Genomic DNA, 20,467 nt, shown 5'->3' with positions numbered 1-20,467 from the left:
AAAAACCATTCTCTTAAACGATTAACTCAAAAGGTTTACTAGATATAATCCATTTAGATATCTATGCACCCTTGAATGTGTGTGTTAGAAATGAATGTCAATACTTCGTCACTTTTATTGATGATTACTCGCACTTAGATATGTGTATCTCATCTCATACAAATCAGACTTTTAATTATTTTCTCAAATTCAAAGTTGATGCAGAAAATTAACTTGAGAAAATGATTAAAATTCTTCGATCTGATAGAGGTAATGAGTATACATATGAAATGTTTAAATTATATTGTGAAAACGTTGGCATCGTTTGACAATATAGAATGACTTATACTCTACAACAAAGTGGAGTTACAGAGAGAAGGAACATGACACTATTAGACATGTTTAAATTGATGGTGGCACATGTTAATCTCTCTACCACATTGTGTGGAAGCGCTGCTAACAATCATCTATATACTTAATAAAGTCTCATTTACATCCATTCCTAAGACCTCATACAAGATGTTGACGAGGATGATTCATTCTCTAGCCGACCTATACCCTTGGGGATCTTTAGGATATGTTTTGGTACCTGCTCTATATAAAAGTAAACTTGAAAGTAAATTTATTATGTATTTATTTAGCACCCCATGTACTCAAAAGTGATACGTTCTAGTTTATGAGGATTGTAGAGGATGGACTGAGATAGAATCTCGGGACGTGAATTTCCTCGAAGAAAGATACGCTAGCCGAAAGAAGCAAAAGGCTGCAATATATATATATATATATAAAAATTTAAATCCCGATGTATCTTAGGAAAGTGGGATTTTTACTTCACAAAATAAAGATGCACCTATAGTTCATTAGGATAGTGGGAGTACATCTCAACAGCCTCCTGAGTTACATCGAAGCGAAAGATGATTGATTCCCCGAGGATACTTCGATATCGATGGTCAATCCTTCTCTTGCGTTGCAGTTGACAACGATGAACTTGATTTTTATCAAGATGCGTTATTGTCACCAAATTTGGCTGATTGGGTGGCTGTCATGGATGAAGAAAACGCCTCTATGGAGAAGAATAAGGTCTAAGAACTTGTAGATCCGTCTTCTAATCACAAAGTGATAGTAATAAGTGGGTACTCAAGATCAACAGAAAGGCAAATGGTACAATGGAAAAGTATAAAACACAGTTAGTTGCTAAGGGTTTCACAGAGAAAGAATGTGTTGATTACGATGCAACTTTTTCACTTGTTATAAAATTCTTCTCGATATACATAATCTTGTCCATTGTCGTAAGTTTAGACTTAGAGTTATATCATATGGATGTAAAAATCACATTCTTAAATAGTTATTCGAATGAAGAGATATACATGCAACAATCCATAGGTTATGTGGACAAAATGTATTCAAAGAAAGTCTGCAAGATGTTAAAATATATCTATGGGTTGAAGTAATCTTCAAGATAGTTGTACATGAGATTCTACTTAGCAATCACCACTTTCAAGTTCATAATGAACCAAGAAGATCATTATGTATACATGAAATGGTCTGAAAGATGTTTTATGATACTATCTCTATATGTAAACGATATCCTAATAGTTGGTAATGACATGCAACTGTTGGCGATGATTAAAGATTAACTTTTCTCAAATTTTAAGATGAAAGATCTTGGTGAAGCCAAATTTATTCTCGGAGTAAAATCATCAAGGACCATCATATGAGATTCTTAAGATTGCCACAAGCCACATATATATAGAAGATCTTAGAGTGGTTTTAGATGGAAAATTCAAAAGTTGTTGAAACACCTATGAGGAAATCTAATAAGTTAGACAGGAAATCGTATCCCCAGACTGAAGCCGAGAAATTGGTTGTCCTCAGTACCTTATACGAGTGCAGTAAGTAGCTTAATGTATGATATGCTTTACACTAGACCGGATATTAGTTATCCAGTTGGCATAATTAATCGTTACTGAGTAACCCAGGACAATCTCATTAGCAAGCCATTAAGCGTATATTTTGCTATATCAGAGGAACAAAAGACTTGATGTTGTGTGATGAAAGCACGAGTCTTGAGCTTAAAGGATATTCTGATGCTGCCTGGAGTAATGACACCGACGAGGGACAGTCTACTTCAGGATATGTCTTCTTGCTTAGAGGACTAGTGTTCACTCCCCAAGTATAGGGTTGTGATATAGTAATAAACTCGGTGAGACCGAGGTAGAATCCCAAGGGACTGAAACTTGTACGTAATCTGAAACTAAGTAAAAATAGAACTAGACTAAGATAAAATCTAAATCGATTGAATTTGAGGGAATAATGGTGAAATATTAATATAAAATTTAGAGAAATCAGAGGTAGGAAACGAGGGATTTAGAGGATCCACTTGTAGAGATCAGGGAGATCTTATGCCTGCTTCAAGAACTCAACTGGACTTAAAGTCCCCTCTTCATCCAATTAGAGGGTGTAACCATGAAAATCAAAACTGAACTTCCTTTGATCTAGTTTTCAAGAGATGAAAGGTATAAGAATTTAAATGGATTCCATCACCAAACCATGCCCAGGAGACAAAGTAAACAACAGAATTAAATTAATTGCCAACCAATCATCGTGATATGAAGGCTAGGAAGGGTATCGTCATCTGACCATGCCCAGGAGACGATGGTGAACAACAGGGCTTCCTGACGTCATAAACATAAAAAAGCAAGAAACATGCTGAAAGCTATAACAGACCCATTGTAATTTCAGTCACAACAGACCATTAAAAACTAAAAAACATTCCCATAATAAAATTAAATCAAGATCCATTCAGTCTAAACAAAAGGCACAAGCACAAATTCTCCCATCACGCTACAAGCTTCACCTCTTAGCCATAGCTAAGAGGTTTAGGGCCTGTTTGGATTCGCGTATAGTATTGTATTGTATTGTATTTGGGTACTGTTCATGTATACATTGGACAGTTTTCAAAATACATCCAAATCAATCAGATACTAATCAATGTTTGGATAGGAGGTATTGTTTCGTATAGTATACAATACGTTATACAGATCAATGTTTGGATAGGATGTATTATGTCTGCATATTGTACAATCTTAATGTTGTCCCTAATACTATGATTCTCATCTTAATGAAACATAACAATGCAAATCTCCACTGCATAGGTACCAGATATCTTGTAATCGTACAAATGAACGGCCCTGATCTTACAATGCATAGGTACTAGATATCTATTAATCATACAAATTTCAAACTTTCATCCGCTATCGAATACAGCGCAATGAAATCGAAGTATTGACAGCAACAAAGCCCACTGACAATACCATCAGTTCAAAATTTTCGCTGGAGTTTGTATTCGCACGCATGGGATTCAACTCCTATTCACTCCAATCCAAACACGGTAAACGTCAAATCATAACTTCTAATACGATACAATACATCTCTAAACGCGTATCCAAACAAGCCCTTGGCAACCCATGGACATGATTGCACTGTACCTTAAGGGCTTGTTTGGATTCGCATATAGGATTGTATTGCATTGTTATACAATACAGCAGTAATACAACGGCGGATGTAGCCCTTTTCATTTTTGATCAGACTGGTTGGGAAGGACTGGCTTTGCATATGTAATCAATGAATGTATGCATGTTCAATGTTTATTGAAGGATCGATCTATGTGGACCTCGTCTTCACCACATACACTCATTACACCATCAACCATCACGTAATATCTATGTAGGCCCCATCACGGTTTAAGTATTTAATCCAAACCGCCAATCAACTTATATACATTAACATACAGAATGCGTCAATCCACCGTCCACATTATGACGGTGTATGTTGGCACCCCACTTCTAGACTATGCACCCACAATAACAGTCTGATTTACTTATTAGGTGGGCCTTCTTTGATTTGGTCTATCCACCGCCTAGATTTCGTCACCTAATGATCTCCAAGATAGGGCCAACCTTTTCACGTCGTGTAGATGTAGACATGGCAGAAAATCGGATTGAAAACTTACGGCGGATAGACCCTCTGCGTAGGGTATAGGAGAGAGGTGTATACGGAAGTACTCATCTCCTCCTGTAAAAGAGGGTACACGAGAGAAACGGTATCCATGAATGAAAGGAGGGATATAGTCCATTTAGAACAAGGATCAGTTGTTGTCCCAGAATGTATAGTGGGAAGAGAAAACCATACCTTCTTTCACTTCTGCCCTTATAGTATGAAATTTTAGGCATAAGAGAAACCATGTTTATGGAATGATGGCCCTAAGATGATGACATCCCATCTTCAACGTAGGCGAAGAAGACGAAGCAAGCAACTGCGTCTACGTCTAAGATGTGGCCGTAAACCCATCCATTCCTTTTACAAGAGGGTTGAAAACAACGGAGAAGAAGAAGGATGGCACAGGAAGATGAGATGGACACACGAAGCACATAGAGGTTTGACAGAGTTCTCTGCTATGAGAGGCGGTGCAATGTAATGACATCGCTGCACTGCCCGATGTCCTCGTGATGTACGTCCAAACTGCATGTCCACGCGCTTCATGTTCGGCGCTGTATTCACATGCCACGTACTACCGCGGATTTTAAATCCAATTCAAACGCGGTATATTGTATTTATTCAACTTAAAACAATGCAATACATCGAGTCCGGGTGATCCAAACAGGCCCTAAAATAAAAACAGAAAGATAACAAAAACATCTACTCCCTGTCTCTCTGCTTGCACGTTCACATTTCCGATGAAAAAATCCATTGCTCTCTCTCTCTCTCTCACGTCCCTTTATAGGCGCTGCAGACGGTAGATGTGTGTAGAGCACCGACCTGCCTTTTGCAGGCTGTTTGCAATAGGGTCGGACTCTGTATCGCACAACAACAGGGCTTCCTGCGTAAGGATGATTGGTGGGGCCCACTTTAGCTATCATTTGAGAGATTCATGCCGTCCATTAGCTTCTCCTCGGAATTTCGACTGGAGATGGTCTATTTTGATCGTCCGTTGATGCAGCCCAGGGAAGAATTCCTGCTGCAACAGTGTTTGAATGGTCATCTTGTGATTGCTGTAGCGGACATGTATGCATGTAATGATGAAAACGGTTAGAATATTTCTGACCAGATTGAGTCTCTCTACATTATGGACGGTTCAGATCGGACATCCGATCATCACTGGTGGCCCAGGACGATTCGGAACGTCTGGTTCTTCCGGACTGCGAAACAGAGCAGCGTAGTTGACACTGTGACGATGGTGGGCCCCTTTATCAGATTCTATGGAGAAATCCACTCTGTTCATTGTGATCCTTTCGAAAAACCAGTAAAAAATGGATGGTTTCAGATTAGATTCAGTGTGTCCCACAAGATCGTCTGTGCTACCGTTCATCTTGCGTGCGGCTGAGATCTTCACACGTATGCTTGTATGGTGGAGAAGGGACACCTAGGCGTGGGTTGTGGCTGACCCACAGACACAATGGACGGATTAGATCATCCGAATGAGTGATCGATGGGGCCCACAAATAAGAAACGGCGGACGGTCATCCGTCCGCTATCCCTGCGCACGAAGAAAGACGGGTCAGCCCGTCTTTGACCGGGCTGCCCGTCCAGTGCACGGCGGCTGTGCCTGTGTTGTGCACATGCACCATCTAAGGTGGGTCCCTCCTTGATGTATACGACGAATACGCTCCTTCCATTCCTTTCCCAATGTAGATTAAGGGATTGAAACCAAAATTGAAGCATGTCCAGCGACCAAGTGAACCCCAAATCACTGTTTTAGGGGTTGATCTGTCAGTTGGGCCACTTTCACAAAGATACAATGGCTGAAATTTGACATGTACGGTTAATTTATAGTCCTCAGGGTATGTATGAAGTTTCAAGCCGAAAAGATGGTGGAAACCATGTGATCTTGCATTCTGGATGACTTTCAGGCAACTTGAGCTTCAATTTCTCGATTTTCTCAGATCTCTGGCATGTAAATCCATTGATCTTGGTCCCTTGGGGTCCGTCTCATGATTTGGTGAATTCTGAGCGTTAATTATAAGCTTTTAGCACCCTATTTCGATCCAAGCTCGTAAATACACCCTGCATCACAAACACGATTAAATCAGGCCGTTAAACAGTACTATGTTTGTAAATCCAGACAATAACTGGGGTTTAAAATGCAATATTTGACCCTCAACAGCTAGCTATCTTATGGTCAAGTAAGAAACATCCACAACCCTTTTTCTATGAAGGTCGAGTACATTTCATGTCGTGCTGCAGTTCAAGAGCGTTTATGAGTTCATAGATTCTTACTAGGTTTGGGTGTTGTACCGGGCGTTTGTAAGCCTATATCATTAAGGATAGACAACACTTCTATTATTGACTTGGTAAAAGACCCCAAATACCACCAGAAGTCCAAACACATTGAGATCAAGTATCATTACGTCCGTGATCAAGTAAGAGATAAGCAGGTCGCCCTTAGCTACATTCCTACCAAGGAGATAATGATTGATCTCATGACAAAACATATAGGTAGAGATCTATTGCAGGTTCACGCCAGACAATGTTTTAAATATCGTTATCGTAATGTATCGTATCCTCGGGATACGAATCCATATCGGTTATTGCATGGGATATATTGGTTGTATCTCTCGTAGCATATCATTGTTGTTGGGAAAGATGAGAACATTGGAAAATTGGTCAATACACACTTACAAATCAAAACATTACAAAAAAATCAAAACATTACAAAAAAATGCACATAGTAGGGTTTTCCTTATGCACTTTTCAACTGAACTGATATAAGTATATTAAAAGTCTATTCATATAATTTATAAACATAAGAATACATGTATGGAAACACAAGCAATACATTTAAAAGCAAAAATCATATTATATATGTGTAATTTTGTGTTTGGATATAAAGATTGCAACTGATTTGCGATAAATTAAGAAATTTTGATTTTTCTCAATTTTCTACAACTTGACCCATCTCCCCAAAATCTCAAAATCGAAGTTCCAAATCTATGATGAAGAATCATAAATTTGTAACCATATGACACTAGTTTAACGTGATTTACAACAAAAACATGGATCAAAATTATTTTTTTTAAAATGCTCATTGGATCGAATAGGTGGGATATATCGGCACTACTTATGTATTTCATGTCGCACAGGTGGGATACAAGATATATTGTAGGATATATCAGCTGATATTGTTGATATTTAAAACATTGACACTAGATAGATGGGATTGAGGAGAGCTTGAGTGATATGCTTGTATTATATACCTTTGATCTTTCATTAATGAATAATACATTCCTTTTATTCAGTATAGACTAGGTGTGTAGATCATCAATATCTACCTAGAGATCATGTAGGATTTCTATCTTTGTCGGCAGGCTGGTCACCCACTCACACTAGTTGACCAGCCTTGAATGTACAAGAGGTACGTTAGGAGTGATGTTCATATGTTAAAGTGTGAACTACCCTTTATTATGAATAATAAAGGATGGGGGTACGAATGAGTTGTATACGCCTTCAGTCTTAAAACATTGAAGATGAGACTGATCAAGTCGAATAACATAATCGCTTCATTACTCTTCATGCGATCAATGTTATAGCCTGAATCAAAGTAAGGTCGAGGATATGAGATGAATCATACCTCATGTAAGATAACTTGCAGATTGTAGACCCAACATATACATAGTATTGCCTACTTCGGGCGTGGATTGTAGTCATGTGCTAGGACTTTTTACCTTTGGATTGTTTTCATTTGATTTAATCATTAAAACGTGCAAGTTTTCGACCTCGTAAGAGATACTTTATGTCCTTATCTACCCTCCTCTTCTGTACAAGAGTATGAGATTAAGTGTCGCTACTTTAATATATGATGACAAAAGGCTATTGATTGGTCAGACACAGTTAAGGAAAGCGGATAGATCAATTCCAAATTACTCATATGCATGGGGAAGATCCCATGATAACTATACCAAGTTTATACAACTATGAATATGAACTTGACTTATTCGCCAGTAGTATTGAGTTTTTGATAGATTTTTTTTTTTTTTTTGCAAACACTATTCTTTTTTAAAGGGGTGTGTGTGTGTGTGTGTGTGTGTGTGTGTGTGTAAAACTTTAGAAGAATTCAAATCGATGTTTGCAAAAAATAAAGATTTTAAAATAATTCGATAAGTTGGATAAGTGCGTATGTTGGCCGAGTACTCCATATTGGGAGTTAACTCCATCCGGTGTGGTCATGCGGACTAAGATAGTCATTACAAAGTTTTGGGTTATTGAGTGTTAGTTAGGTAGTCACTTAGTATTCAAACACTTGTGAGAAGATAATGGTGTTCTAACTAGTCATATGCTTCTAATTATTTTGATCACGATTTTTTTTAAATAAAAAATAAATTTTGGTTGTTATTGTAAACAAAGAGAAAATGATGAAGGCTTTAAGGAAAATGATTCTCCTTTGCTTTTCTATGTATTTGAGATAACCCTGAAGGGTTGAATATATAGAGCTTTACAACGACTATACAAAGTAAAATGATAAATACAAAATCTTCTACTTATGCATCATCTATAAAATCTTCTACTTATACATCGTCTATCTATAAAATCGGCTATACAAGGCATGTGACCTATTTAACATCCCCCCTCAAACTAATGCTGGTCATCAACAAGTAATAATTTGCTAACTAAAAATGAGTGTCGTGCAGAAGTGAGGGACTTCATGAAAATGACTGCAATCTGATCATGGGATGCGACATGTGGTAGCTAAATGAGCCGAGACTGAAACTTCTCACGGATGAAGTGACAGTCAACTTCAATATGCTTTGTCCGTTCATGGAAAATCGAATTAGAGGCAATCTGAATGATACTTAGATTATCTACATGGAGTGGAGTAGGATCTTGTAGATGAACACCCAAGTTAGAAAGAAGTCCATGTAACCAGATAATCTCAATACAAGAAGCTGACATTGCTCTATACTCGACTTCCGTGCTTGATTTGGAAATAATTGTCTGCTTCTTACACTTCCAAGAGATGAGAGAAGTGCCGAGAAAAACGCAATAGCCAATGGTAGATCTGCGTGTGAGAGTACAACCTGCTTAGTCAGCATTTGAATAAGCATGAAGGTTCAGAGGGGCCGTGGAGGAGAAGAACAGAGATCGATCCAGAGCTCCACGTAAGTACCGTAAGATACGCAATACTGCAGTCATATGAAGAGTCCAATGAGCAAAAACAAATTGGTTGACAACTTGGATTACATAGGCAATATCAGGGCGATTCATTGTTACGTAAACCAGACTCCCAACAAAATGGCGATATAATGTGGGTTCCGCAAAGAGTTCACCATCGTCACGACCATATTGAACGTTAAGTTCCAAGGAAGTCTGAATCATCTTCTGATCCGTTAATGAAGTTAAGACGAGAAGATCCTTGGTATATTTATGCTAGCTAATCAGGATTCCTCGTATAGAACGCGAAAATTTAAGTCCAAGAAAGTAGGTCAGATGTCCCAGATCCTTCATCTTGAAGGATGACGTCAGAACTTCCTTTAATGCCGAGATGTCATTATCATCGCGACCAGTCAGAAGTAGGTCATCAACGTATACAAGAATAATGACGATTTCACGCTCAGTGGTGCGCAAGAATAAGGATGGATTATGACCACTTCGAGTAAAGCCAGCTCCTATAACAACATCATGAAATCGTTGGAACCATGCCTAAGGGGCCTGTTTGAGACCGTATAGAGCTTTCTTCAGGCGACAAACCTTATTAGTAGGGATTAAAGATCTAGGAGGAGATTTTATATATAATGTTTCTTGGAGGTCTCCATGAAAAAAAAAATATTTTTCACGTCCATCTGAGTGAGTGGCCAAGAGCGAACTGATGATACTGTCAGAAGAGTGCGAACATTTTTCATCTTGGCCACAGGAGCGAATGTCTCATCATAATCAATTATGTGTTCCTGTTTGTATCCTTGAGCGACAAGCCGAGCTTTGTATCGATCCAATGATCCGTCAGACTAGAACTTCACAGAATAAATCCATTTATTGCCAATTAATTGTTGGTCAGTAGGTCGAGTAACAATGTCTCACGTATAGTTGTCATCTAATGCTGCAAATTCTTCTACCATAGCCTTCTATCAACAATCATGACTGGCTGCCTGATGGTATGAAGTAGGAATAGATACAGTATCCAGGATAGTATTCATGGCAGACATATAGTACATTAAGCGATTAGGCTGTCGATGTACATAAGTGGAACGACGTACCAAGATAGGATCTGGATCGGTTACGGGTACAGTAGGGAGAGTAGTAGGTGATGGATCTGTACGTGGTCGTCGTGAATAAGCCTACAATAGACAAGGATGTGTACTCGAGGCAACCGGAATGTTAGGAAAAATAGTAAGACTATGAGAGTCTGGTGTGGGCGAAGGAGGAATAGATGAAGGGAAGGCAATATACTAAAAAAAAAAACATGTCATGATACCCGTACACGACAAGAGACCGGATCATAGCAACGAAAACCCTTCTGAGTTTCTCCAAATCCCAAGTACATACATTTGACTGATTTTGAGAAAAGTTTGTTACGTTCACGTGATGCTAGATGAACATAACATACACAACCAAAAACACGAAATGTGAAATATGTAGGAAGTGAACCGGCGAGAACAAAGTAGGGAAATTTACTATTCAGGACTGTGGTTGGCAACTAATTAATCAAGTAGACTGAATGCATCATAACTTCCGCCCAAAAGGAACGAAAAACACTCATAGTTGTCATTAAGGTATTGGTAGTTTCAACAATGTGGCAATTTTTTCGTTCTGTCTATTGTGGAGTATCAGAACAGGTGATTTGATGAGCAATCCCATGACCCTGAAAATATGTACGAAAATTTGTGGAGAGATACTCTCCCCCTAAGTTAGAGCAAATAGTTTGAATTTTTGCTCGAAATTGAGTGTCCACCATATAATGAATATTTTGAATTTTTCAAAAATCTGTGACTTAGAGTGCAGAAAGTAAATTTAGGTGTAATGTGTGAAATCATCAATGAATATAACATAATATTGTAGTTCAGAGAGAGACATAATTGGGGAAGGGCCCCAGACATCTGTATGCACCAGTTCAAACATAGATGATGATTTTGTAGTACTTAGAGGAAAGGGAATACACTTACTTTTTGAAAGGCAACAAGAAGAATAAGAATAATCCAAAATACTTTTATTAAGAAAAATATTCTCTAACATGCTAGAAGAAAAGAGCTGAATCAAACGATCAGAATGTGGATGACCCAGGCGAAAGTGCCAGAGTTTCCACATTTTATTTGCCGAACAAATATCCGAGGAAGAGGGAGAGAAGAAACAACGAGTCGGAGTAACAGATGGGTGAAAGTCCAGCACGTACAAACATCCGTGCCGCCTACCCTTCCCAAGTATCTTCCCCGTTGCCAGATCCTGCACAAAATAACAATTGGAAGAAATATGACTAAGTAGTTATTGGATGTAAGTTTACCAGCATAAATTAAATTTGAGAAGAGCTTAGGGACATGAAACACATCACGAAGGATAAACTGGTGATAGTCAGAAGGAGAGAAAGTTAATGAACCAACGGACTAAATGGGTAGTTTAGTGCCATCCGCAGTAGAAATAGTTTGATTTCCAGTGTAGGGATGAATATCGCGAAGATGTGATACATCACCAGTCATATGATTGGAAGCACCTGAATCGAAGAACCATAGAGAAGATGAGGTTATACCTAGCATATTGGTCGCAGAAAGGGCCTGCACGATCTATTGGAGGATCGGAAGAGTCAAAGGTAAAGAAAGAGCTTCAACAGAACCAGTAGATGCAGTATCGTTAACAAAAGGCTCGAAAGAAGTAGTCACAGAAGTAGCAGAAAGAACACGACTACGGCCACGACCTCGATCAACACGTCCAAAGTCGAACGAGGATGTATAGGCACGTAAACGGCAGTCCTGAATACCATGACTAGTCCTTCGATAATAAGCGCACCAATCTTTGCACTGATCGACGACATGTCTCACTTTGTTATAGCCACGACAAGTTAAAGAAGTGAAACCACGGTTTGGTGCAGAAGTGGATACAGAAAGTGTCAGGTCAAATGGTTCCTAAGATGTCCCCTAAGAGAGGACATGTAGTCGTTGTTACTCGGCTAATAAATCATTAATAACTGAATTCATTGAAGGAGTTGGACTACGGTTCAGGAGAGAAGCCCTGCAATGCTCAAATTCCGGACGCAGTTTCATAAGAAACTGTCTAACTTGCGTACTTTTGCACATCGTGTGGAATATTTTAAAGTCATTTGAGAATTCTGGATCCATCATGTCATCTCTGTCCAAACTGTAACCATTGTAGAGTAGAAAGTTTGAATACTTTTGTCACCCTGAGTAAGGTGAACCAGATCTTGTTCTAGGCGGTATAACCTAGCCGCATTACTCTGTTGATATATTATCTGGAGATGCTCCCACATAGCCTTAACATTGCGATGTGGCGTGAGGCCAACAGCTATTGATTGATCAATCGAATCGAGAATCTAGATAATAATCCGTCCATTTTTCATTTCTCAATTAGCCATTCTGTCGGCATCGATGGAAGTGGGGACAATAACAGATCCATCAATCAGTCCCCACAAACCACGACCCTTGAGAAAAATCTGAAAGTGGATGGCCGATAGATTGTAGTTGGTGCCATTGAAACTACATCGTGGGGCCTCTGTACAGGAGTCTTTATCCATAAATAGAAAAAGATAAAACTATGCTAAAAAAGAAAGTACCTTGTAGCCACAGATCAGAACAGCAACTAGCAAAAGACAGAGACAACAATAGATCAAAAGAGCAGACAACAACAGATCAACAAACAGAGACAGTAAGATGTGCAATAGCAGGTGCAGCAGGAGGGATCGGAGTAGCAGAGATATGCGCAGAGACGTGCTCAGGGATGTGCGTGCGCAGGGACGAGCGCATGTGCGTGCGGACAGGCCTGGGGAGGATTGGACGTGCATGGGGAGGGTCGGATCTGACAGGGCAGGGCCGGATCTGACAGGGGAGGAGCTGGATCGGACAGGGAAGGGTCGGATCTGACAGACGGTGGTGCCGGTGATGAAGAAGATGCCGGATTAGGATTGGTATTGCTCTGATACCATGTAAATAAAGAGAAAACGATGAAGGCTTTGAAGAAAATGATTCTCTTTTGCTTTTCTGTGTATTTGAAACAACCCTAAAGGGTTGAAGATATAGAGCTTTACAACGACTATATAAGGTAAAATGATAAATACAAAATCTTCTACTAAAGCACCGTCTATCTATAAAATCTTCTACTTATACATTGTCTATCTATAGAATCAGCTATACAAGGCATGTAGCCTGTCTAACAGTTATGTGACAAGCTAGATGGACAATCTATGATGAGCCCATCCCATGACGTGCTTGAGTGAGAGATGTTGGACATGTGCCTGTGGGGCCCATTTGTGGGCAACCACTAGTGGGTGGGCCACATATTTCTTTCACGTTACTTCTTTAATTCAGGACTTTGTTTTAGGCTTTTAAATTCAAAGTGAATTTAAAATTTAATTTTATAAGAGGGAGAGATATGGAAGAGGATGGGATAAGGACTCATCCCTCATCTCTCAATCCCTCGTTCTATAAAAGTTTCTCTCGATGAGACAAGTAATCCAGAATTTGAGAGTTCCCAAGGAGAGAAAAAGAGAACAATGAGTTTTTGTTCATCTGGCCCATCCCTTGTACGATTCAAGCCGTATATCATAATCTGATGGCATATATACCATAGAATCAAAGGGGTGATCAGGCCCATCTACTCATACAACGGTTAAATGGATTGTTGGACTAATAATATTCATTATTGGCTTTTGCAAAGGTCCCATATAGTATAGACCGTGGGATTATGCGGGCCCACTCTTCCTTGTTGACTTTCAGAATTATTGCTCTTGGCCAAGCTCGGCTCTCACTAATGAAGCTAGGTGCTAACCTAATCCTTTTCAAAATACCCATGATGTATTAGATCCTTTGTTTTAAAATCAACAAAGTTTCTAATCATTATGATTAGTCATCGAGTCATGATGACCTTTTTCAGTACTCTAGTTGGTTTCATCGATTCATAATGCTCATCTCTTTGTAAAACATTATCAGGATGTGCCTACCAATCACCTGCCTTCTGAAGAAGCTGCTCATCAGGAGGTGCTTTACCAATCATCTACCTTCTGAAGAAGCTGCTTGCTGCTTAGCGGGGAGTCGTTTAGCAAGTTTTGAGTTTATTTAAGTGCATTCGGACTTCAAAAGTCATTTGGTAGCATAGATTCAGATGAATTAGGAATTGGAGGTATTTAGAAAGCATAGTTTGGGTATGTTTTGAAATCTCTCTTTTGCTGCGATTTTAGAGTGAGATTTCAGAGTGAAACGCCTTTTTTGGCTCCTTTTTAAAGGCAGGAAAATGAAACATGTAACAAAGGTATCGCAAAGCTACTAATCCATTATACATGTGCCACTCTAATGAATGCCCCCCCAAAAATCAATTTATCAGCTGCATCACTAAAATTACATCTATAAAATGGTCCAAACAACCTAAACATTGGCCATGTAAATCAATGGTTAAACAGCTCGCAAGTCACTCGCACGTGATCATATGCTTGTGGCCTACTCAAGGCTCGTAATTTCATCTTTTTTGGCCAAAGTATATATTTCAATAGGCCTATTACAATCATTCTGTTAAATATCATGCATTCACTAATTTGGGATATTTTAATAACCAAATTCGAATTCCTATAAATATTACCATGGATGTCCGTGCATTTCCAATTACAAGCTGCCAAACACAACATAAGATTGGAAATCACCTTAAGCTGTAATTTGGATTGCAATGCATTCCAAATACAAGCTCCCAAACGAGCCCTTATGGCGCGTTTGGAGATGCAAAATCTATTTGGAAATGAAAATTGTTTTCACTTACAAGACAGTGGGCCTGGCTGTTTGAATATGCCAACTCTACACTAATTATTTACTCTTATGAACTCTAGCACAAGAAATAATAAGGTGAGAGTTGTCCCATCTTTTGGAACCCTATTTTCTAAGGCAAACATGTAAATTATCACACAGGATCCAAATAGAATTCACATATCCAAACAAACCACACTCTTAGACAATCAAGTTCATTGATCCATTCTGTTCATTAGGTCCACTGCACATTTCATGGGCGACACCATGCCGACTTGAGAAATATCAATCTTTTCACTTGATCATTGACTTCTAATACGGACAGCTAAGATCGTTCATATAAAATAGATCCAACGCACGGTTTGATCTACCCATGTGAAGCCGACTCTTAAAGCAATGTGTATTGTAACATTATATTCGACCACCACGCACATCGTATACTAACGAATGCACATAATATGCTAAGGACCTGGTCTGTCTACGCATTAAGTCACATACACCACTAATCTAGTGACATGGTCAAAACATTCGCTTATCCAGTGCCTACAAACAAACTAGAAGGCATGCCTAAGTTGTCCCTAGCTAGGCCTGGATTTGGCGTAGTTAGCCATTCCTAGCTAATCCGCGACAGGTCCAATACTCTTGTAGAGAACCAAAGAGAGAGAAAGAAGGAACTTTTGTGCAGAATGAAAAAAAAAAAAAGGATCGGGCCCCGAGTGTGCCCCTACATTAATTAAACCCGGTATAGAGTCTCAAACACAAGACCTCCCACTCTAATACAACTTTGATGCAAGACAATTAACCACTTGCTCTAAAAGCTCGAACTGATAGAGCATGGCGAATTAATCCCTTAGCTCATAGCCCAAGCCCCACATCTCATAGGTTAGGACCTCAGTCGAACCCCCTCGTGGTCCCCACTTCACATGAGCCACCCGCCTCACACGGGCCGCCCACCCCGAGTGTGCCCCTGCATCCCATAGGCCATCCCACTCGAGCTCGGTGTGAAAATGCCCCTACATTACCTTTGTTACCATCCTGACTATAATCCAACCCACAGACCAACCATAATGAACTCAGCTAACCAACCTCATAACTAAGTGGACCATGTAAATCCCGTTAACTAAACCAACTAAACCCTAACCCTAGCATGGTGTGAAGTCACATCAGATCTACAAGTTGTAGCACCTTGAAGAAACACAAACATATGACATATTTGCACAACACACTCCTTAAGTCAAATAAAAGGGAACATAGCACTTAAAATTCACAAAAGTTACTACTCAGTACCTAATTACTGTAACATTGATCGATGCAAGCTAGTCCTCGCTGTCCCACAGCTGTGCCACGCTCTTGTACGGGCCCTCACTCTTGTTTATAAAGAGCTCTTCTCCATCTATAACTCTCCTCTGCACCAATCACAATCATGACCACACACACAAATGAAAATCACTTAAATCACACAATGAGAGTTGAACAGAGCTTTGCTATGCGCATATGCATACACATGTACAAGGCAGCTCACATACACTAGTGCCGTGTGGCCTGGCCGACATGTGCAATATTCAGCAGGAGGGCCATGTTAGTAAGAGAACTCCAGCCACACGCACGTGCACACATGTAAATTGTGGCCTACCTGGTAAACTTGTGGACCACCTGATTTGCGGGAGAGAGAGAGCGGTGCCCCTCATGGGTGTTCAGATCTGACACCAATGTGCAATGCTGGCACGTGTGGCATGTACATGCATTTGGCCTAGCAAAGTATGTGAACCGTTCAATCTGATTGTGGATACATACAACCATTCATCATTGATGGCCCATGTGTAGGATGGATCATTAGCCTAAAATCACACTGAACAACCTTCAGCGATCAATGGATTAATTTGATTTCTCTAATCTGTGCCAATTTCAGACCATGACCCATCTCATTGTTTTTATTTTGGTCAGTCCAAATGAATTGGCGCTGCAACAACACCAACCAACATAGTTGTGTGAGACTAGACAACAAAGGAGACCACAACTCAAGATTAAAAGAAGGCATTTCACGTACCTGGTCAGGGATGCTACTCAGCACTTGAAAATCTTCCTGTGGAATCTCCCACCCAGCAACCATAATATTTTCCTTGATCCTGTCTGCATGTGTTGATTTGGCGATGACACTTGTGCCTCTTTGGAAAGCCCACTTCACCAAGACCTGAGCTGGGCTTTTATTTACCTTCTTGGCAATCTGATTTGTGTGGTACATGTATACATAAGATAGAATAAAAAGAGAACCCCGGAAAAGGAAAAGGATGCAACACTGGAGCTGTCAATGGGTATATCTGATGCATCAGAGGAGATTTAAATGGGTCCAGTTTCATTTTTGGGCCATTAAAAAAAATTAATTCCCACTATCTTGGACACTGAAATAAATCAGACCTGCCACGACTAATGATTAATTTTAATTGGGTTGGGTGAGGTTTGGTTACTTGGTTAGTTTTAATATCAACACTCCTAAATCTAGACCATTCAGTAGGTCCAATGCACATTCCATGGGCCACCGAACAAACATCATATACTGATCTGGCAAATATTTACCATTTGATGAATGAACTTTATTGTGAATGGTCAAGATTGTTTACATAAAACTACGTCAAAGCAACCATTTGATCCATCTATTTGTTAGGTACCATCATGAATTGCTGGTGATTCTAAAGAATCACCTCTGCTACGCAATCATAACCAGTTATGGAGAATATGATGGTTATAGAAAATGAGACCATCAATGATGGATTGGATCGTTGCATCAATGCGATGCTTACATCCTATACCGTGAAATATTTTTTTGATTTAATGGACAGTTTAAATTGACTAATTGGACAGTCCAATTGAACTGATGCAACTAGGAGCCATATAACTTATGTTATGGAGCAGTGGAGCATTTCTCTTGTATGTTAGAGGCGTGTCTTCTGGGGGTGTTTGGTTGCTGGTGTTTATATTTCTTTGCTTGATTTTCATGAAAACAATGTTTGGTTCACAAATTTTCATCAGTTTTTGCAATTCTCATGAAAATGTGTGTAAGATATGATCAGTTCGAGGTGTAGATGCCTTTACATGTATGCAAGATCCAATCCATCCATTAGGTGGGTCTGATGGTATATATGCTCTTAACCCACCAGCCCAAGCCTGACCCAAAGATGAGGACTAAGACCATAAGGATCCATGATGGGAATCCGACCAGATTGGTATTGGGTCCTCAGATATGGTATCTAGATAGGCAATAGCACTGGACCCATACACTTATTAACTGTGACAATTCATCCACCTTACATGGGGCATACACATGCATCAATCAGCACTTCCAAATCTTGGATCCCACTGTGGTCTACAATAAATTCGTCATCTGCGTCCATTAATCCACAGGTCCAAGTCATTAATCCAATCATGGGTAGACCATGGACTGAAAATCACATAGACAACCATCAGATTTTGCCCATCGAATTTAGGTGCAGACCATATTTTCCAAATTCCACCCATTCAATTTGCAGCACTGACCATATTTGTTCAAATATCCGTTTTATGGTTAGAAATGTGTAGGGTCCACGATATGGATCATTCTTCGTTCGGACTGGTCCGGATTGATGCAAATGTATAATTGACAAGACTTGCACAATTGACAAGATGTAGCTGCTTGACAGATAATGGAGAACACACACCTTCTGCCAATATGGTGCAACCCAATCTGCTTGTTCACCATCCCTTTTCTGGGGTGTTTGACAAAAGCGGCCAGGGCAGTAGAATAGCCTATCCAATATAGATGTGTCTCAGACAGGCTTTTGTCGATGGAGTGTCTAGATCCATGACCTGATTTTGATGGTTTCCAATGGGCCCTTATGAAAGCAATGAAACTTTCTTTATTAAAAAATAAATAAATCTAACCATCTCAACGACAGGATGGTGGATCAGATTTCCAGATCCAAGTGGTGAATAGGCCTGCAAGTAGCAAGGGTAGATTCATCATGCACATTGTCTTTCAAGAATGACAAAAAAAATGTGTAGTGAATTATGAAATGTCAATTGTTTTTCATTTAGATTTAATAAGAAAGTGAAACTTAAGGCATTGCACATTAGCAAGGAATCGGCAATCCACATGTTTTCAAGACAAGTGTCATTTTCTGAAACTTAAGGCAAATGCCACAATTTCAGGAGATTGTTAATTAAAATGGCCACAATGTTTGAGGTATTGAAGTGCACAACAATAACTATGAACTTTGAACTAACATTTTGAAAAGGTTTTTTTTTTTTTTTTAAATCAATACATTTCAAAATTTTGTTAGGATCTCCTTTCGTTTGGTCATAGTTGGAAATCATATTTTAATGGGGGCGTATGGGCTCCTCCAAAACTTGATTGGAAGAGATGCACCATCCAGGACACCAGGTCATCAATCTTTTGTTAGAAAAATCATGATAGCCAGCCCCAAATAGCAAGGAAAAAGCTATGGTGGTAATGAGGTAGGAATCTTGGGAACTAGCAATGAACGATGACAGAGCTTGTTGCAGTTTTGGGTTTTGTGCAACGGAGACGAAGAACTGCACAGGTTAGGAGTAAGTTCAAGTTGAAGACTCTAAAAGGAAGGGCCAAAAGGACATTATGGGTGGAGATAGTAAGAAGATATTCAATGACCTATAGTTTAACTGAGGATATGGTCCTTGAAAAAAAATGGCGGAATAGGATCTATGTAGCCAACTCCAATTGGTTCTGCACATTACAGATGGCAATTATATGCTGGTTGGATGATCATGCTGTTGTCCAACTAGTTGTGTGTGATACTTCCTTCTACATTGGTACAAGTTATGGTGACTTCCCAAAATTGAACTATCAAGAGAATACATCATTGTACATTACATGAAACAGCATTATTTCGTTTCAGCTCTCTTACCGTAACATGGATCCCATTCCTCTTGCATGCGTCCAACATCTTATTGTTCCTCCAACCAGGGTGCATCTCCATCTAAGCCAGAGTGAAACAAGACGATTAGATAAAAGAATCTATGGAATTAATCTCCACCACATAAATTAATGGACACCCTCTCAAGAACTTGCTATTATATAACTATAGGGCCCAGAACCCCTACAAAACTTTGTGCGTTGAGCTTAACATACAACAACTGTCTGAGTGCAATATGACGAACTCAAAAATGTTTTACATCTGAACTGTATTTAGACCCACTCAGGCACATTTAGACGGCAAATGTATTGGATCCAGCCTTATAACTGTAAGTAGAAAGAGAGGTTGTATCTATCAACAAGGGATGCTGTATATAGTCCCAATATTTATAGAGGCTGGTATACGTACTTGGCACACAGAAGGCGTGGTTTGGGCAAGCTTGAGCAACTTCTCTAGTTTTCTTATGGTGAAATTGCAAACCCCGATGTCCCTAACAAGGTTGTCCTTCACTAGCTTCTCCATTTCTCACCATACTCCTTCCATGTCGAAGTCCGATATGTCACCTGGCCTTGGAGGCTTTTGTGCGCCATCTCTCAGGCGAAATGGCCAATGGATCTGTATCAT

At 39.5% G+C, this 20,467-nt stretch overlaps 1 protein-coding gene and 1 long non-coding RNA gene across 4 annotated transcripts in view; one reads left to right on the top strand and one right to left on the bottom strand.

Annotated features, from left to right (window-relative positions):
- LOC131237505 (aldose reductase-like) overlaps positions 1 to 20,391 on the bottom strand; it is a 26,191-nt gene extending 5,800 nt beyond the window's left edge. For both annotated transcript variants that reach the window (XM_058235320.1, XM_058235321.1), the window contains exons 1-4: positions 20,252 to 20,391; positions 19,835 to 19,906; positions 18,834 to 18,887; positions 16,966 to 17,142 (exon numbers count right to left, since the gene is read on the bottom strand). In XM_058235320.1, the coding sequence (XP_058091303.1) occupies positions 16,966 to 17,142; positions 18,834 to 18,887; positions 19,835 to 19,906; positions 20,252 to 20,365 (417 nt within the window). In that variant the 5' untranslated portion in view covers positions 20,366 to 20,391. The remainder of the gene's footprint in view (positions 1 to 16,965; positions 17,143 to 18,833; positions 18,888 to 19,834; positions 19,907 to 20,251) is intronic.
- Positions 20,330 to 20,467, top strand: part of LOC131237506 (uncharacterized) — a 33,796-nt gene continuing 33,658 nt past the window's right edge. For both annotated transcript variants that reach the window (XR_009167288.1, XR_009167287.1), the window contains exon 1: positions 20,330 to 20,467. This is a non-coding gene — a long non-coding RNA (uncharacterized LOC131237506).

Source organism: Magnolia sinica, chromosome 2 (assembly GCF_029962835.1).
Source record: "Magnolia sinica isolate HGM2019 chromosome 2, MsV1, whole genome shotgun sequence".
Lineage (NCBI taxonomy): Eukaryota > Viridiplantae > Streptophyta > Magnoliopsida > Magnoliales > Magnoliaceae > Magnolia > Magnolia sinica.
Note: the sequence above shows the minus strand (reverse complement) of the source record. Positions and strands in the feature narration are given on the sequence as shown.